At 31.4% G+C, this 15,212-nt stretch overlaps 1 protein-coding gene across 16 annotated transcripts in view; it reads right to left on the minus strand.

The window, feature by feature from the left end:
• Positions 1-15,212, minus strand: part of CCDC88A (coiled-coil domain containing 88A) — a 138,678-nt gene that overhangs the window by 64,974 nt on the left and 58,492 nt on the right. For all 16 annotated transcript variants that reach the window (XM_031950501.1, XM_031950502.1, XM_031950500.1 and 13 more), the window contains exons 6-9: positions 12,310-12,393; positions 9,194-9,334; positions 2,232-2,401; positions 117-198 (exon numbers count right to left, since the gene is read on the minus strand). In XM_031950501.1, coding sequence (XP_031806361.1) covers positions 117-198; positions 2,232-2,401; positions 9,194-9,334; positions 12,310-12,393 — 477 coding nt within the window. The remainder of the gene's footprint in view (positions 1-116; positions 199-2,231; positions 2,402-9,193; positions 9,335-12,309; positions 12,394-15,212) is intronic.

Raw genomic sequence — 15,212 nt, forward strand, 5'->3', positions numbered from 1 at the left:
AAGTTAAGTAAATGAAATAGAATGTTAATAATATGAAGATTTAATAACATTTAATATCAGTAGCAAGATCAAATTTATATTAATTGGATTTCCAACTTAAATTTTCAGGCACAAACCTCTTGTTGAAGCCTCTTTAATTCTGTTTCCATCTGTTCAAGCTCTTGTTTACAGTCTAACAATTGTTCTGTCTTTTCCTCCCTTGAGTTGAATGGAAAAACAAAAACAAAAAACTATTCAATTTAACAAATATTTATTGCTGGCAGTGTTGCTAGGTACTGAGGATATAAAAATTAAAACAATTACCCTCAAGAAGCTTATAGTTTACTTAGTAGATACAAAGTATGCATGAGCAATAAAATTGTAAAGAGAGGGTGAGTGGGAATCTACATTCACTAAAGTACAATATGGCAACTTCATTTGTGTAATACTGTTAGTACTGAATTAGCCAAAAATCATTGTTATAGGAGTAATAGCAGATTTCTCCATCTAAAAGTAAAATGAAGAGCCATTATATTTGAAATTCCAATTCTCCTGTCAATTTTGCTGATCCTCAAAATATAGTACAATACTTGGAGGAAGGAGAAGCTGACTTCAGTTTGTGATTTCTAAAGAGTAACAAATTTATTTGTTCAAAATTTAAAATGTGTACTGGGCCTTTACTTGTTATGCTTAAAGATGGCAATTAACTATACACAAAGTATGATATTGAAATTCATATCCATCCACCTTGATTGTTCATTTTATATTTACTTATGAGTAATTTATTTTTACTGTGTAAAGTAAATTTATGAAATGTTAATAGTTTAGCAAGTATGTCTTTTCCACTAGTCATAAGACTACTCAGACTATTTGATTGTCTTAATCACTGCAACTCATTTTGTGCTAAATCTGTTTCCTTTTTTGAAAATATCCCACAGAGTGGATTATAAATTTACAAAAGCAATTTCACAAGAAAATGGGATACTAGTGACTAAATTGCGATTTAAGTAATATACCTTTTTATCCTCTGCATAAAGCTGACAAAAAAAAAAATCACACTACATTTTTATAATTTTCATTCAAATATTGCACAAAAATCTTAACAGACACTTATGGTCAAGTAAAACTTATTTTAAAATTTAATTTGAATGTGGTGCAAAATGTTAAACTATTCATAGCCATCATTACAGTCCTAATTGCACACTTTATCTAAAGACTTGAGAGGACTCTACTAAATTATACAGGACATCCCAGTATTCAATGTTTAGGCTATCTATTAACTGTCAGTCAAACTAATAACTGCAATCTTTTCACAATTTTCCCAGCACAGCTGTTTGTAGAATATCCTGGGCGTGTCCAATTCAGGGGACACGTAATAATGCAGATATCCACAAATGAAAGCTGCAGCTTTTTGTTTTATAATTTTCTTATAGACTATGATAGAATTTTCTCTGCATGATTTTACAAAATACTTAATTCAGTCAGTTATGGACACATTAAGATAATTCCTTGACCAGACTATAAATTTAAATTCAAGTCCTTTTAATACAAATTACAGAAGAAAAAGAAACTCAATTGTAAAATGAACAGAGCTGTAGTAGAAGCTTCTTTCCTTTTGTGGTCCCCCTCACAATGCAGGATGTGTTGGTGTGGTCTTCATATACACATCTCTTCAGTGTGTATATATATATATATATATATATATATATATATATATATATATATATACACACACATATACATACACACACACTGAACCAGTTTCTATCCTAAGAATTTAATATTTTTTCGAGTATTTGGACTGAATTTTTGCTTTTTCTTCATTTGTAAGTAATTACATTACTAATAATTACAATTACTCAACACCTGACAATTGTATAACACTTCAAGTTTTGTAGTGTTTTAGTCAAATTATCTATTTGATCTTCACAATAAGTCAACAATATCATTTTAACAAATAAAGAAACTGAAGCTTAGAAAGGTCAAGTGGTTTGTCCACATTCTCCTAACCAGTTAATGTCAATAAGAAGACAAATTCAGATCTCTCCTGAATAAAGACTTGGCACTCTTTTCATAAAAAATACATGCCTGATTTAATAACAAGTTCTACATACCCACAATACCAAATTCAATTTTTGCAATATTAATGTCAATAAAAGCTAATAACATACTGACTTTGTAAACATGAAACTATAAAGTAATGATCTTTATTTCAGGCCACAGAAAAGGTCACAAATTCAATATGAACTTACAACTCCTGCCTAAGCCTTCTTATCTTTGCCTTGGCATCTGCCAGTTCTACTGATAAATGTTGTCTACTTTCTGTCCGTTTCATGCCTGGAGAACCACAAGGTGACTGTGCTGATGAGGCATGAGGTAGATAATGAATACCATCCCGTTCCTCAGAGAGTTCTATAATGGTCTAAAAAAATAAATGAAAAGACATTATCATTTTTGGCACTTATAACATCATCAGACAATTGAAAACAAAGTCCAAGTATACAATAGCTTTTAAGCCAAATAGAATATATTTTTTAAAAATTTAAAAATACCATCATAATTTCTCCCTTTACCATTTTGAAGGATTCTATTGAAAATATATAAAATTTAAGTTAAATTTAAATTTTAAATATGACACTAAGTAACGAGCTTTTGATTTTTTTTGTTCAATTATTACCCCCCAAATTAAATATGATCAAATTAACCAATGCAAGAAGCAGTAACCAAGACAAAGATACTAAAGCTGAAAAAAGGGAAAAAATACAAACAAAATTATTTTTTTTTAAAAAAATGCATTCAAATTACCAAGCCCTAATGATATGCATATAAAGTCCAAAATTTCAGAAATCATCACAAACGGAAATCATTTAAGGCAAAGTATTTTCTGTAAGATCTGCCAAAAACTCACTGTGCATAATTTTGGACAAATCATTGAACTCTGTGATTTAATCAATCTACAAGCTTTTATTAGGCACTTAGCAGATACTGTTGGTACTTAGTAATAGTGCTAAGGGAGGAAAACACATAGAAAAAGCAAAACAGTATCTGATCTCAAAGAACTTACATTCTTTAGGACAGTTTAATGAAACTAAGTACATACAACATATATAAAGAATTGAAGCAAAGTAATCTAATTAGGGAAGGCACTAGCCATTGTGGTTACTGAAGAAAAGAAAAAAATAAGTATGCAAGGCAAGATTAGAGTCTTGAAGAAAGCCAAGGAAACTATAAGATGAGGAAAGAAAGCATTCCAGGCAAGAGGTACATACAATTACTGCCAAGAAAAAAAGGCAGATTCAGAATCCTACATTATAGAAACAAGTAAAATGTAAGATGGTTAGGGAAAAAATTAGCTTTAAAGATCATTGTAACTAACTAGCACTTATATAATGCTTATAAAATTGACAAATTTTCTTTCATTTTATCTTCACAGTAACCTTGGGGAAGTAGGTGCTATTCTTGCCACTTTACAAATGAGAAAACTGGGGCTGACTAAGAACTTTTAAATGACTTGTCCAGGACCACATACCTAGTTAAGTCTCTGAAGCCAAATTTCAACTTGGGCTTCTGTGACTCAAAAGGTCACAATTATACAACAATAAAACAAACAATTATAAACAAAAGGTTTTTATCCACTATGTCACCAAGCACCCAAACAAAAGATTTTATATTCTTCCTGAAGATTCATTTTCCTCCAAGAACCTCACCAACTCCAGAACTTGACCCCCAAATCCAAGTCTTTGCTCTACACTCTAGATCAGAGGTCCTCAAACTTTTTAAATAGTGGGCCAGTTCACTGTTTCTCAGACTGTTGAAGGGCCAGACTATAATAAAAACAAAAACTTTGTTTTGTGGGCCTTTAAATAAAGAAACTTCCTAGTACTAGGTGAAGGGGATAATCGACCTCAGATGCCACATCTGGCCCACGAGCTATAGTTTGAGGACCCCTGCTCTAGATACTAATGACCCAAGAAATTGAGAAGTATGGAGGAATGCAATATCAAGGAAGGAAAGTGTTTTCAGTATCATTGTGCTAACATAATTTGTTCTAAAGGTATGAGGTCTAAGATCAGAATTTAATTATTTTACCACTATTTGATTGAGAAACAGAATATAATTATGGTTTTAAAAAATTCTACAAATAATTACAACTTACTGGCCTTCTCCTACCTCTATTTTTCTGATAACTACCACCTTTTATCTCATAACCTGTTAATTGCTTATCTTTTCCAGATTAGATTTCTTCCTTCATTACTCTTTCCCTTGCCATGCAGAATGCTGAAACAGCAGACAGGTTTTTAAAGAAAGTCAAAAAAAGGGTAATTCCAGCTCTTGGGGTATACTTTGGTACTTCCTGTTTTACTAATAACATTCCACACTTGAATCTTAAGGGAACAAAATTAAGGCCAATTTTTAGTCTCTGAAGGCTTCAAGGATATCAGGTCTTAAGGGAAGAAAAATAAGTTTACCTTCAGATTTATTCAGAGGAAGAAAGGATAGAACAATTCCCAAACAAGGGAATTTATTTCTGGTTTACATATGGTCCATTAATAGTATTTATATAGTACTTAAAGATTTACAAAGTGTTTTACAAACACTCTCATTTTATTCTCATGATAACCTTGTAAGATAGGTGGTACTACTATCTCTATTTTATTTTATTTTTTAAATAGAGGCTGAGAGAAGTTAACTGATTTATTCAGGGTAACAAAGAGTTTCCGGATTTCAAGCACAATTCTCTGTTGCACTAACTCCTTCCCCTAAATTAATAGGTAGAATGATTCATTACCATTTAAATGTTGTTTATACTGATATAGAATAATACATGGAATAAATTTAAAAGGATTTCTGAAGTAATATTAAGATAAGCTGCACCTACTTTGTAGATTCATTAACAATCAATGATTATAACCTTTGCGAGGAAAAAAAAATCAAAGATCATAGCTTGAACTAGAAGGGACCAGAAGTAGTCATCTACTCTATTATTCTCCTTTTTAATAGATAACAAAATAAAAATACAATACAACATAGATAATGTTAATATGTAGTTTTCTAAATCAAAATGTTGCTCACAGGGATTCTTACATATGGTTTAGTGGTTCCCATTTTTCTTTTAAGTGTGACACAAGGCAATAAGATATGAGAAACCAAAAAAAAATTTTTTGTTAGTAAGTAGAAATTATATAGAGGAATACAAAGTCCCATTTGTTCTACTTCAAAGGATTGCCTAATTTAACATAGTCAATTAGTTTTAACTTCAGAATGAGGCGTTTAAGATTGACAAATTTTTTCTTAGCTGTTTATTTTATTGTTACTTGTTTGTCTTAATAATTACCTGAAACTAAGTGGCATGCATATTGAATAAAAGCTAGAGTGAGGAAGACTTAGACTTGAGTATTATCTATGGTCCACTGCTATGGCATGACCAAGGGTAAATCATTAATCTCTTAGGTTCCTAGGAAACTATCTTAAGTTTCTGAAAGAAGCTTGCCACACATCAATGAAATCAAAGATCTTGTCCAAAAGAAAAAATGAAGAGGGAATAAAGATATACAAGTGTGCCGTGTCATCTCTCTTGGAGCAGTGGGTAGAAGTTGCAAAGAAGCACATTTAAACTTAATGTCAGGAAAAGCTTCTTAACAATTGGAGATATTCAAAATTAGAACAGGATACTTTGTGAAATAGTGGATTCTAGGTGGCATCTGAGATCCCTTCTGACCATCAAATTCTGTAGTTGTATAATACCAAACCCCTTCTCACCAACCATATTTCCAAACCATACTGGCCTGAAATCTGGTCATCGTTTCATCCTTAGCTCTGTCCACCAAAACCTTCAAATCTGTACTCTGAGCTTTTGTCTTTTCTTGCCTAAACCATGCTTCCCTTTTCAAACCATGCTACCTTTTACTTTGCCTTTCCCTTATCAATTCTCCTTTATGTGCTGTAAACTTATTGGGGGCAGAGACTTACCTGGCAAGGACCCTGCTTCTTATATAGGGTATCCAACTATCATACCAACAACTGTTTCCTACACATTTCTACCTGTAGGGCCTGCAGATATGTCAAACTTAATATTTACTAAACAAAATTCATTCATTTTCCTCCTAAAGCCACTTCTCCTAAACCCATCTTTTCTCCAAACTTTCCTGTATCATTTGAAGGAATTAGCAAGCTCTCAATTATACATCAGACATTTAAGTTAGCTTCAGATGCAATTTTGACCTTCCCCTCTACCCCCATGCTCCTTATCTAATCAGGTGCCAATTTATGTCATTTCTACCTCATCAGCATCTCTTACATCCATTCTCTATCTCTCACATCCATTTTTTCTTGGCTCTCTCAATATCTCTAGGATCCCATATAAACTTCTGAGCCTGTATTTAAAGTCATCCAGTTTGGTTTCTTCATACATTTCCAGCCTAATTTCAAACTATTACCCCATTAATGTATTCTAAATTCAAGACAAAATAATTTACTAACCATTCTCCAAGTTCCAAGTCCACTTTGGTTCAATACACTTGCTCAGCCACCTCCATACCCACAGGATCCTCTGCTTATCACTATCTCACTTCTTGCTCAACTTTGTCTATTAAGGCCATTCTGAGTCCTTCTAGTTGTTACTGCATTTTCGTTCCTCAAATAAACTTGTCTTCACTTCACTTGTTTGCATATTTTATATTCTTCATCCTATTCCCACACTTATACACAGTAGAATATAAAGTCCTTGTGGACAAGGCACTGTTTTGTCTTTGTTTTTGTGTACCCAACATGGAGGACTGTAGCTTACATATAAGTTGTTATTTATCAAATGTTTCTAATACTAAAGAGAACTCAATTCTCCACTCTTGATCCATATTCCTTAGATTTAGCCAAAACTAAACAAATATCTAGAGTGGAAAAGAGGATATCGTTCTGGGAATCTATGTAATAGTATTTGATATATTCTATGACCTTACTTCAAAACAGCCTTTTCCAGGTATACTTATATCTCTAAAATAAATAAGCACTAAAAAACTGATTTTTAACTCATTTATTCATTTCAAACTTGGGCAATCTGTGCAAAAGTATAAATAGAAACAATAAAAGGTTATGTAAGAATAACTAGTACATTAATTTGACAAGAATTGGTTCTCTTCATCTTTTCAAAACTCTTTTCAAATTTGGTCTTATCTCTAAAATTACCATTAATTCCCACCCAAATCATCTTATCTTTTGGTGCCTACAAAAAATAGACAAGAACTTTTAAAATTAAATTTGCAGGATGATACTGTAAGCAAATCAGGAGAGCAAGGGACAATTTTTTCTGTCAGATCTGTAGAAAAGGAAGGAATTCATGCCCCCAAAATAGAGAATATTATGAAATGCAACACTGATAATTTTGATTACATTAAATTAAAAAGTTTTTCTACAAACAAAACCAAGGTAGCCAACATTATAGAAAGGAAGAAGAAAGCTAAAGGAAAAAAATATTTTACAGCCAGTCTTTCTAATAAAAGCCTCATTTCTAAAATACGTAGAACTGACTCAAATTTACAAAAATACAAGTCATTTCCCAACTGATAAATGATACAAAAAAGATATGAACAATTTTCAGATGAAAAAATTAAAGCCATTTTTAGTCATATGAAAAATTCTCGAAATCACTATTCATTAGAGATATGTAAATTAAGACAACTTTGAGGTTCCACTTCATACCTCTCAGATTGGCTACGATGACAGGAAAGGATTGTGATAAATGTTAAATGGGATGTGAGAAACCTGAGACCCTAATGCATTGCTGGTGGAGTTGTGAAATGACCTCACCATTCCGGAGAGCAATTTGGAATTATGCCCAAAGGGCTATAAAACTGTGCATACCCTTTGATCTAGCAGTGTCTCAACTGAGTATGTATACCAAAGAGGTAATAAAAAAAAAGAAAAGGACCCACATGTGCAAAAATATTTGTAGCAGCCCTTTCTGTAGTGGCCAGAAACTCGAAATTAAGTGGATACACATCTGTTGAGGAATGGCTGAATAAGTTATGGTATATGAATATAATGGAACATTACTGTTCTGTAAGAAATGACAAGCAGGATGATTTCAGAAAGGCTTGGAGAGACTTAGATTAACTGATGCTGACTAAGGTGAGCAGAACCAAGAGAATACTGCACAGAGTAATAAGATTTATGAGATGATCAACTGTGATGAACTTAGATGGAAAATGGAATCCTCATCTAGAAAGAGAATTATGGAGACTGAAATGGACTGAAACATAACATAGTATTTTCACTTTTTTTGGTTTGTTTTCTTTCCTGCAGTTTTTTTCCTTTTTGGTATGATTTTTCTCACATAATGTTACACATATAAAAATGTTTTAAAAGTACTGCACACATTTAATTTTTATCACCTTGCTCGCTGTCTTGATAAGAGGAAAGGTTAGGGAAACAAGGGAAAAAATTTTGGAACACAATCTCAGAAAAATTAATGGTGAAAACTCTACATGTATTTGTAAAAACTAAAATGTATTGAAAAAACATTTTTAAGTAAATTTATGTGTATATTATGTTCACAAATACTAGTGTGAATTTTCCTCATTTGGTCTTTTTTTCCCCACTAGCATGAGATCAACTACACAAATCAATAATCATCTGAGTTGTCTGATTTAGCTGCTAAAAAATTATTTTTGCCAAACACATGCATTTTTCCAGTCTTCAAAATAGCCAAATGCCTTCACATGATACACAGAGAGAAGTACACTTTTTCTCATGCTGGAAAACAAAGACTACCTCAAGTAATTTTTTTTGCCCAACTTTTTACTATCTGCTAGAATTTGAGAACTTTTCAGACAGACATTTTCTTCAAAACACCTGTTATTCTCATTGACCTTATTTTTCACTTTTTAAATATGTCAATAAACCAAGAAATTAACCTTAAACACATCCTTGTGCTGCTAGTTCAAATTTTTTTTCATTTGCAGCAAACATTTTCAGTCTCCAGACTTCTGTAGTGAACCAGAGATGTGAGGATAAGATCTTTAAAAAAACACTAGAAACAATTAAAAAAAAAATTTTTTTTAAGAAAATTTAACATCTACAATTTGTTTCTTTCCAAGTTGGGACCTTCTTTTTGCTCTAAAATGGTTCTTGTGCCCCACAAAAATATGGAAATATAGTATTTTAAGAATAGTTCTTGAGAAGAACATTTTTAAAACCACCTGAGCAATTAAATACCTACCTCTGTGTGTTCATCTCTCTCATCTATAAGTCTTTTTAAATGTAATGCCATATTTTTCAAGAGTGGCTCCAGTTCCTCCTGAGAAATATCAGTCACTTCCATCCACTGCAGATCGAATACATTTTCCTGATTATGTGTTACCTTTACAAAACATAAAATAATTTTAAAATGTAATAAAATACTCTATAAGTAAGTGTACTAAGTTCCAAATATCAGAAATTAAGAGCAGGAAAAATTAGGCACACTCTTTTTAAATATAATTAATTCAAATTCAGATTGCCCTTCCATGTATCAATTGACAACAGAACAGCCAATATGCAAGAATTTAATTTTGCTATACTATCAGCTCAATTATTAAACAGTCTAATAAAAATAAAATTAGCAAATCTAGGGAACCTCAATATATTTGAACTGCATACATAGAAGGTCACTATATGATTTCAACTGTGTTTTAAAATAAATTTCTAAGGATTTACTTTATAAATTTTATTCATAATATTGAATATTCAAAAATAAAACTGGCAAATCTATGATAAATTATGTTGTTTCATTTGAAAAGCAAGACTTATGAAAAGCATAAAGAATCCTAAAAAACTAATATAGAACACATTAGCATTTTTAATTTAATACTTCTTTAATCATAAATTTTCTTGACAGAGGGAATTCCTAATAAGGAAACTCTTGGAAATGTTCATTGCCCCCTCCAATTTAGGAATCCTAGAAAGTCACAAGTTATTGAGAAATTAGTATGAGTTATTTGAGAAATAGGGGCTGCTCGTCCATTTGTGAATTCAAAATTCAACACACTTAGTCCAATGCCTTTGCACACAGTGAGTGAGCACTTATGAAATGTTTTTGCATTCAGTCATTCATTTCATTCATGTTAATCACAAAGCCATCATAATGAAGGTGAGATTAGAATCCAAATTTTCCTGAGCTAGAGGCCAGAATTCTCATCACTATATAGCATGCTATTTCTCATCACTTGCATTTTTTAAAAGTGAAGCTTAATTAAAATCCCTAACAGAAATCAATTTCAATTTGGTAAAATGAAAATAGGTTTATATTATAAATTATATAATAATTACATATATTGCAAAACACGAAGACCTAATAACCTGGTATTTCAGAATTCATTTTTGACAGCAAAACTTGCATCTTTTCACAATTCATAAAACAAAATCTATTATATAAGATTATAAATTATAAATCTATTAAATATTATATTAAAGAATATATTATTTTTACATTTTCTGAAAAATATATACTAATTTTAACTGTCACATGTATATATATGCAGCATATCACACAGATAAAAAAATAAGCAAAAAAATCTCTAAAAACTCTCTTTAGTATAATGGTCAAAATTTAGGATCAATTTCTCCCAAAATTTAATACAAATTGATAAAGTATAACCTATTTTCTTGCTCTTAGTACTAACAAAAAAGTAGAGAAGTAAATATCTGAGATACCTCAGAAATGTTAAAAGGCACTTTAGTCATTTTCAGAAAACGAATCACCATCATCTTCAAACTACTGCTAGAATTATTCATTATGAGGCATGTCTTTAGAATGAATGTGTATTTTAAATTATAAAAATATAGGTGGTTTTATCATATAAAATAATCATCAGCTTTGGTTAAGACAAAATTAAGACAAAGCAATTTTAAAAGAGCAAGGGAAAAGTGGTGCCTTTAAGTAATAAATCAATGATCTCAGAACTATGCTGATATAGAAAAGTAAATAGTGTTGATGAAAACAACATGTTAGGAATCAGATAAATGTCATCAGAATGTTATTTTCACTTTAAAAACATTTATAGAGTCTAAACATTATGGACATCAATGAGGTTGTTGAGTATTTATCTCCATTTGTAAAACAAATAGAAATACCTGGTAGCTGAGAATCTAACTTAAAACCTAAAAAACTCAATTGAGTCCAAAGCAAACAAAGAATGTACTTAAAGCAAGCACTGATACTAAAGATTTGTGTGAACAGTGTCATCTAATTTAGAATTGATATACCTAAGATATATACTACAGCTATATTGTTTATATTGTTACTTTCATATATTTAGATAGTAGAAATTACTAAGTTAATGGAGAAAAGGCAGCCAAATTCTGTTGAAGCTAATTTCCAAAAGCTATTTGCAAATTGTCCACAAGTATACCTGTGACAACTTCACGTTTTCCCACAGCAACTCAACTTTGGAAGTATTGAAAAAATTATTTTTTGCTCTTTTTAATCTTGGACATTCTATTCTAGTGTTTAACCTATTCTGTTATACCGTATTTTTCTCTATTATGTTTGTAAATAGCTGTGTACACTGTATTAAGTTTTTTTATTTTGCTGTAGATAAGTTAAAGAGAATAATGTATTAAACAATTGAAATACCTCTCATAATACCAATCAGTTTCTTTAATAATTAATTTGCCTGGGGCAGCTAGATGGTACAGTAGATAGAGAATCCACTCTGGAGTCAGGAGGACCCAAGTTTGAATTTGGCTTCAGACATTTAACACTCACTAGCTATGTGACCCCTGGTAAGTCACTTAACCCCAATTGCCTTTGAGGGGAAAAAAAATTCTAATTCAGTAGTTAATTAGTTCTTAATATCCATATAACCCAGAACTCTCGTAAAACAAAACAAAACAAACATTATCATTAAAAGTGTCTAGGAACCACATATGCCCTACTGGCAAATATTTCCTTTATGTTTTCTTGCCTGTGCCAGCTTTAGATTTACCAAACATCTTAAGTAATCACTAATATTTTAGTAAATACTTAAATTTGAGTTGTGTAAAATAAAAGCTATAACTCCATCAAAAGAACACAAACAAGTAATATTCAAATATGTGCCATATATATAAACCCTTCCTTCATTTTTCATGGTTTTCACAAGTGCAAATTCTTTTCCTTTTTCTTTCATGGCTTTTATGCTGGCATACTGAAAAACACAATTACATCATCTGCATATCTTATGACCTTGTTAACTAAGATAATCATTGTGATTTTTCCCCAAAGTCAAGAAGATTCTCCAAATTTCTTATTAAAAATGAATGACAATCATTCAATAAAATAAACCATATGAAAAAATGCAATACTAAGCTAATTACCTCTTGAATGTGTGCGGCAACTGCTGCTTTTGTGTCAAAATCTAAACCTTGGATTCGTTCAATGAATTCTTCTTTCTTCTGACACTAAAATAAATGAATAAATGTTCATACCTTTAGGGTATATTCTTCAATGTCATTATAAAGGAAGCACTAGTAAGCTGATTTAATTTGGACCAATAATATGAAATTTGTTTCATTGCATATTGATGAATGCTTTGGAATACTTACCCAATATAAAGAAGCATTTAGAAATGCAGTAATTTATAAAAGTACAGGGTATAAAAATATATTGAGAAAAAAAAAAACAAACAGAAACACAATTTTCATTAGGAAAATTCCATAGTGGGCAGTCTTTACACAACCCTTCTGGTGAGGTCAGTATAATATTATTATCCTAACTTCGCAAACAGAAAAGTGGAGACACAAAACCTTGTTTCAGAGCAGAGAAATTACTTGCCAAAAAATACACAGTGAGTCAGTGGCAGAGCTCGGAACAGAGCCAATATGCCTGACTTTCAATCCCTAGTTAGAAGCAACAATGTAGCTTTTCTTCTCAGAATTTTTTCAAATCTTTACTTCAAGCCTGTAATCCATATTAATATTTTAAGTTACCATTTTATCCACATCAGAAAAAAACCACATATCCATTTTGAGCATTGTTTAACATTTATATAGAACAAGAAATATTTATATATGTATACTATACGTATAAAGTATATTTGTGTATATACACACATATAAATTGCTATACAATCTTATAATACAAAGAAATTACTTATGGTAAAGATTTTTAAATTCAGCTTCATTTAATTTTCAAGTCCACATTCTCTTCTTCATGCCTTCTCCCTTGCTTACCCCAAAAGGAAAAACAAAAGTCATTATAAATGTAGTAAAGGGGGGAAAAAATTCCCATACTAGCCATGTTCACTTCACTTTACATCAGTTCTCACATTTTTCAGAAACTATCTCCATTATTTCCTAGATTACAATATATGCCATAATTATATCAAATGCTCACTCCAAGTGATGACATCCCATATTTCTAATTCTTTGTTGCTGGAAAAAAAAGAGCTAAGAAAATTTTATATAAGATTCCTTTTCCTCTTTTATAAATCTCTATGGAAATCTAGAACTAGTAGCAACATTGCTGTGTCAAAGTTTAATAGTTTTGGGGTACATACCTCAGTGTCTTTTTAGTTAGCAACAAGTCAGTTGTTCTGACTTTCTTTTTCCTCTCTAAAAGATACTATTTTATCATATGGGATGGTTCTTGGGAAATAAATGGAATAGTATGGCAATGTAATGAATAGAAGATATCAATTTAAAACATTTTGAATGTGCATTTTTCTAATTATTAGTGACAATATTTTATATGACTTTTGAGAGCCAGAGTTTCTTATGAAAACCACCTGTTTATATCCTTAAAAAAAAAAAAAGAAAAAGAAAAAGAATGCAACTGATATGAGAAGAGAAGTTGGAAACTTGGGAGGGAGGATTTTTGTATCAAATTTTTCTAGTAGAGGTCTCATTTCTGAGATATATAAGGAATTGGTTAAAATAAAATGTATTAAGATTAAAAACTATTACCCAAATTGCTTTTTTTTTGCAGAGGCAATTGGAGTTAAGTGACTTGCCCAAGGTTACACAGCTAAGAAGTGTTAAATGTCTGAGACTAGATGTGAACTCGGGTCCTCCAGACTTCAGGGCTGGTGTTCTATACACTACACCATCTAGCTGCCTTGCATTCTTTTTATTTGTTCAAAATTTAAGTTTTATTTAATAATGAACTCTTCCTCATCCATAGATTTGACAAGAAACTTCTATACTTTTCTAATTTATTTGATGTTACTCTGTCTAAATGACAAACCTATTTGGAGCTTCTCTTGAAGTTGAATAATAATACCTAGTTTCTACCAACTTGCTTTCCAGTTTTCCCAGTAGTTTTTGTTGAGTAGTTGGTTCTTACTATAATAGCTGGGATTTTTTTTTTAAATCAAGAACTAGGAAAAGCACTTTGCTTCCTTGCTTTTACATACTTTGTATCTATGTGTTTTATTTCTTAAACAGTACCAAATCATTTTGATGGTTACGATGTTTTAATTCAAGATCTGATATTATGCCTTTTTCCTTCCCATCTCCCCTCCACCCCCCATTAATTTCCTTGTTATTTTTAGAATGACCTTTTGTCCTACAGATGAAATATATAATTCTGGGGTTTTTTTTCTAGTTTTTTAAAGTAATTCTTTGGTAGTTTGATTGGCAGAATAAGGTCATTAACTTAGAATTATTTTTATTACATAACTCAGCTTAGCAATAAGCAATTAACAAGTTTCCAATTATTTAGATCTGTATGTATAGAGTGTTTTGTAATTATGTCACTATCCTATCACTCAGGCTTGAAAGCTTGTTTCTTCATATTCTCTCATCACCAACCTCATATCCAACTTTTAAAGTATTTCCTATATATATTCCCTTCTCTCTTCTGACATACCTGCACTCCTGGTACAAGTTCTCAACACCTCATACAACTATAATAGCAGCTTATTGGTTGGACTTCCTGACACAAGCCTCTACCCCCAACTTTAGTCCATTGTCCATTCTTCTGTCCAAATGCTAACTAGCCATGGCACTCCTCTCTCTACTTAATAAACTGTAAATTGTTCCCTATAATCTCTAAGATCAAATTTAAAATCCTCTATAAATCCTGTTTGGAATTTGAAGTCCTTCATAGTCCTAACTTCATCTCCTACCTTTCCAGTTTTCTTACTCTTCCCTTACTCCCATCATTTGTGATCCAATGACATTGGTCTCCCTGCCAAAACTGTATCTTCTAGATTTTGACATTTTCACTGGATGTCTCACATACACAGAATGTTCTCCTTCATCTCCAATTACTGACTTCC

This window comes from Sarcophilus harrisii, chromosome 2, assembly GCF_902635505.1.
Source record: "Sarcophilus harrisii chromosome 2, mSarHar1.11, whole genome shotgun sequence".
In the NCBI taxonomy this organism is placed as follows: Eukaryota; Metazoa; Chordata; class Mammalia; order Dasyuromorphia; family Dasyuridae; genus Sarcophilus; species Sarcophilus harrisii.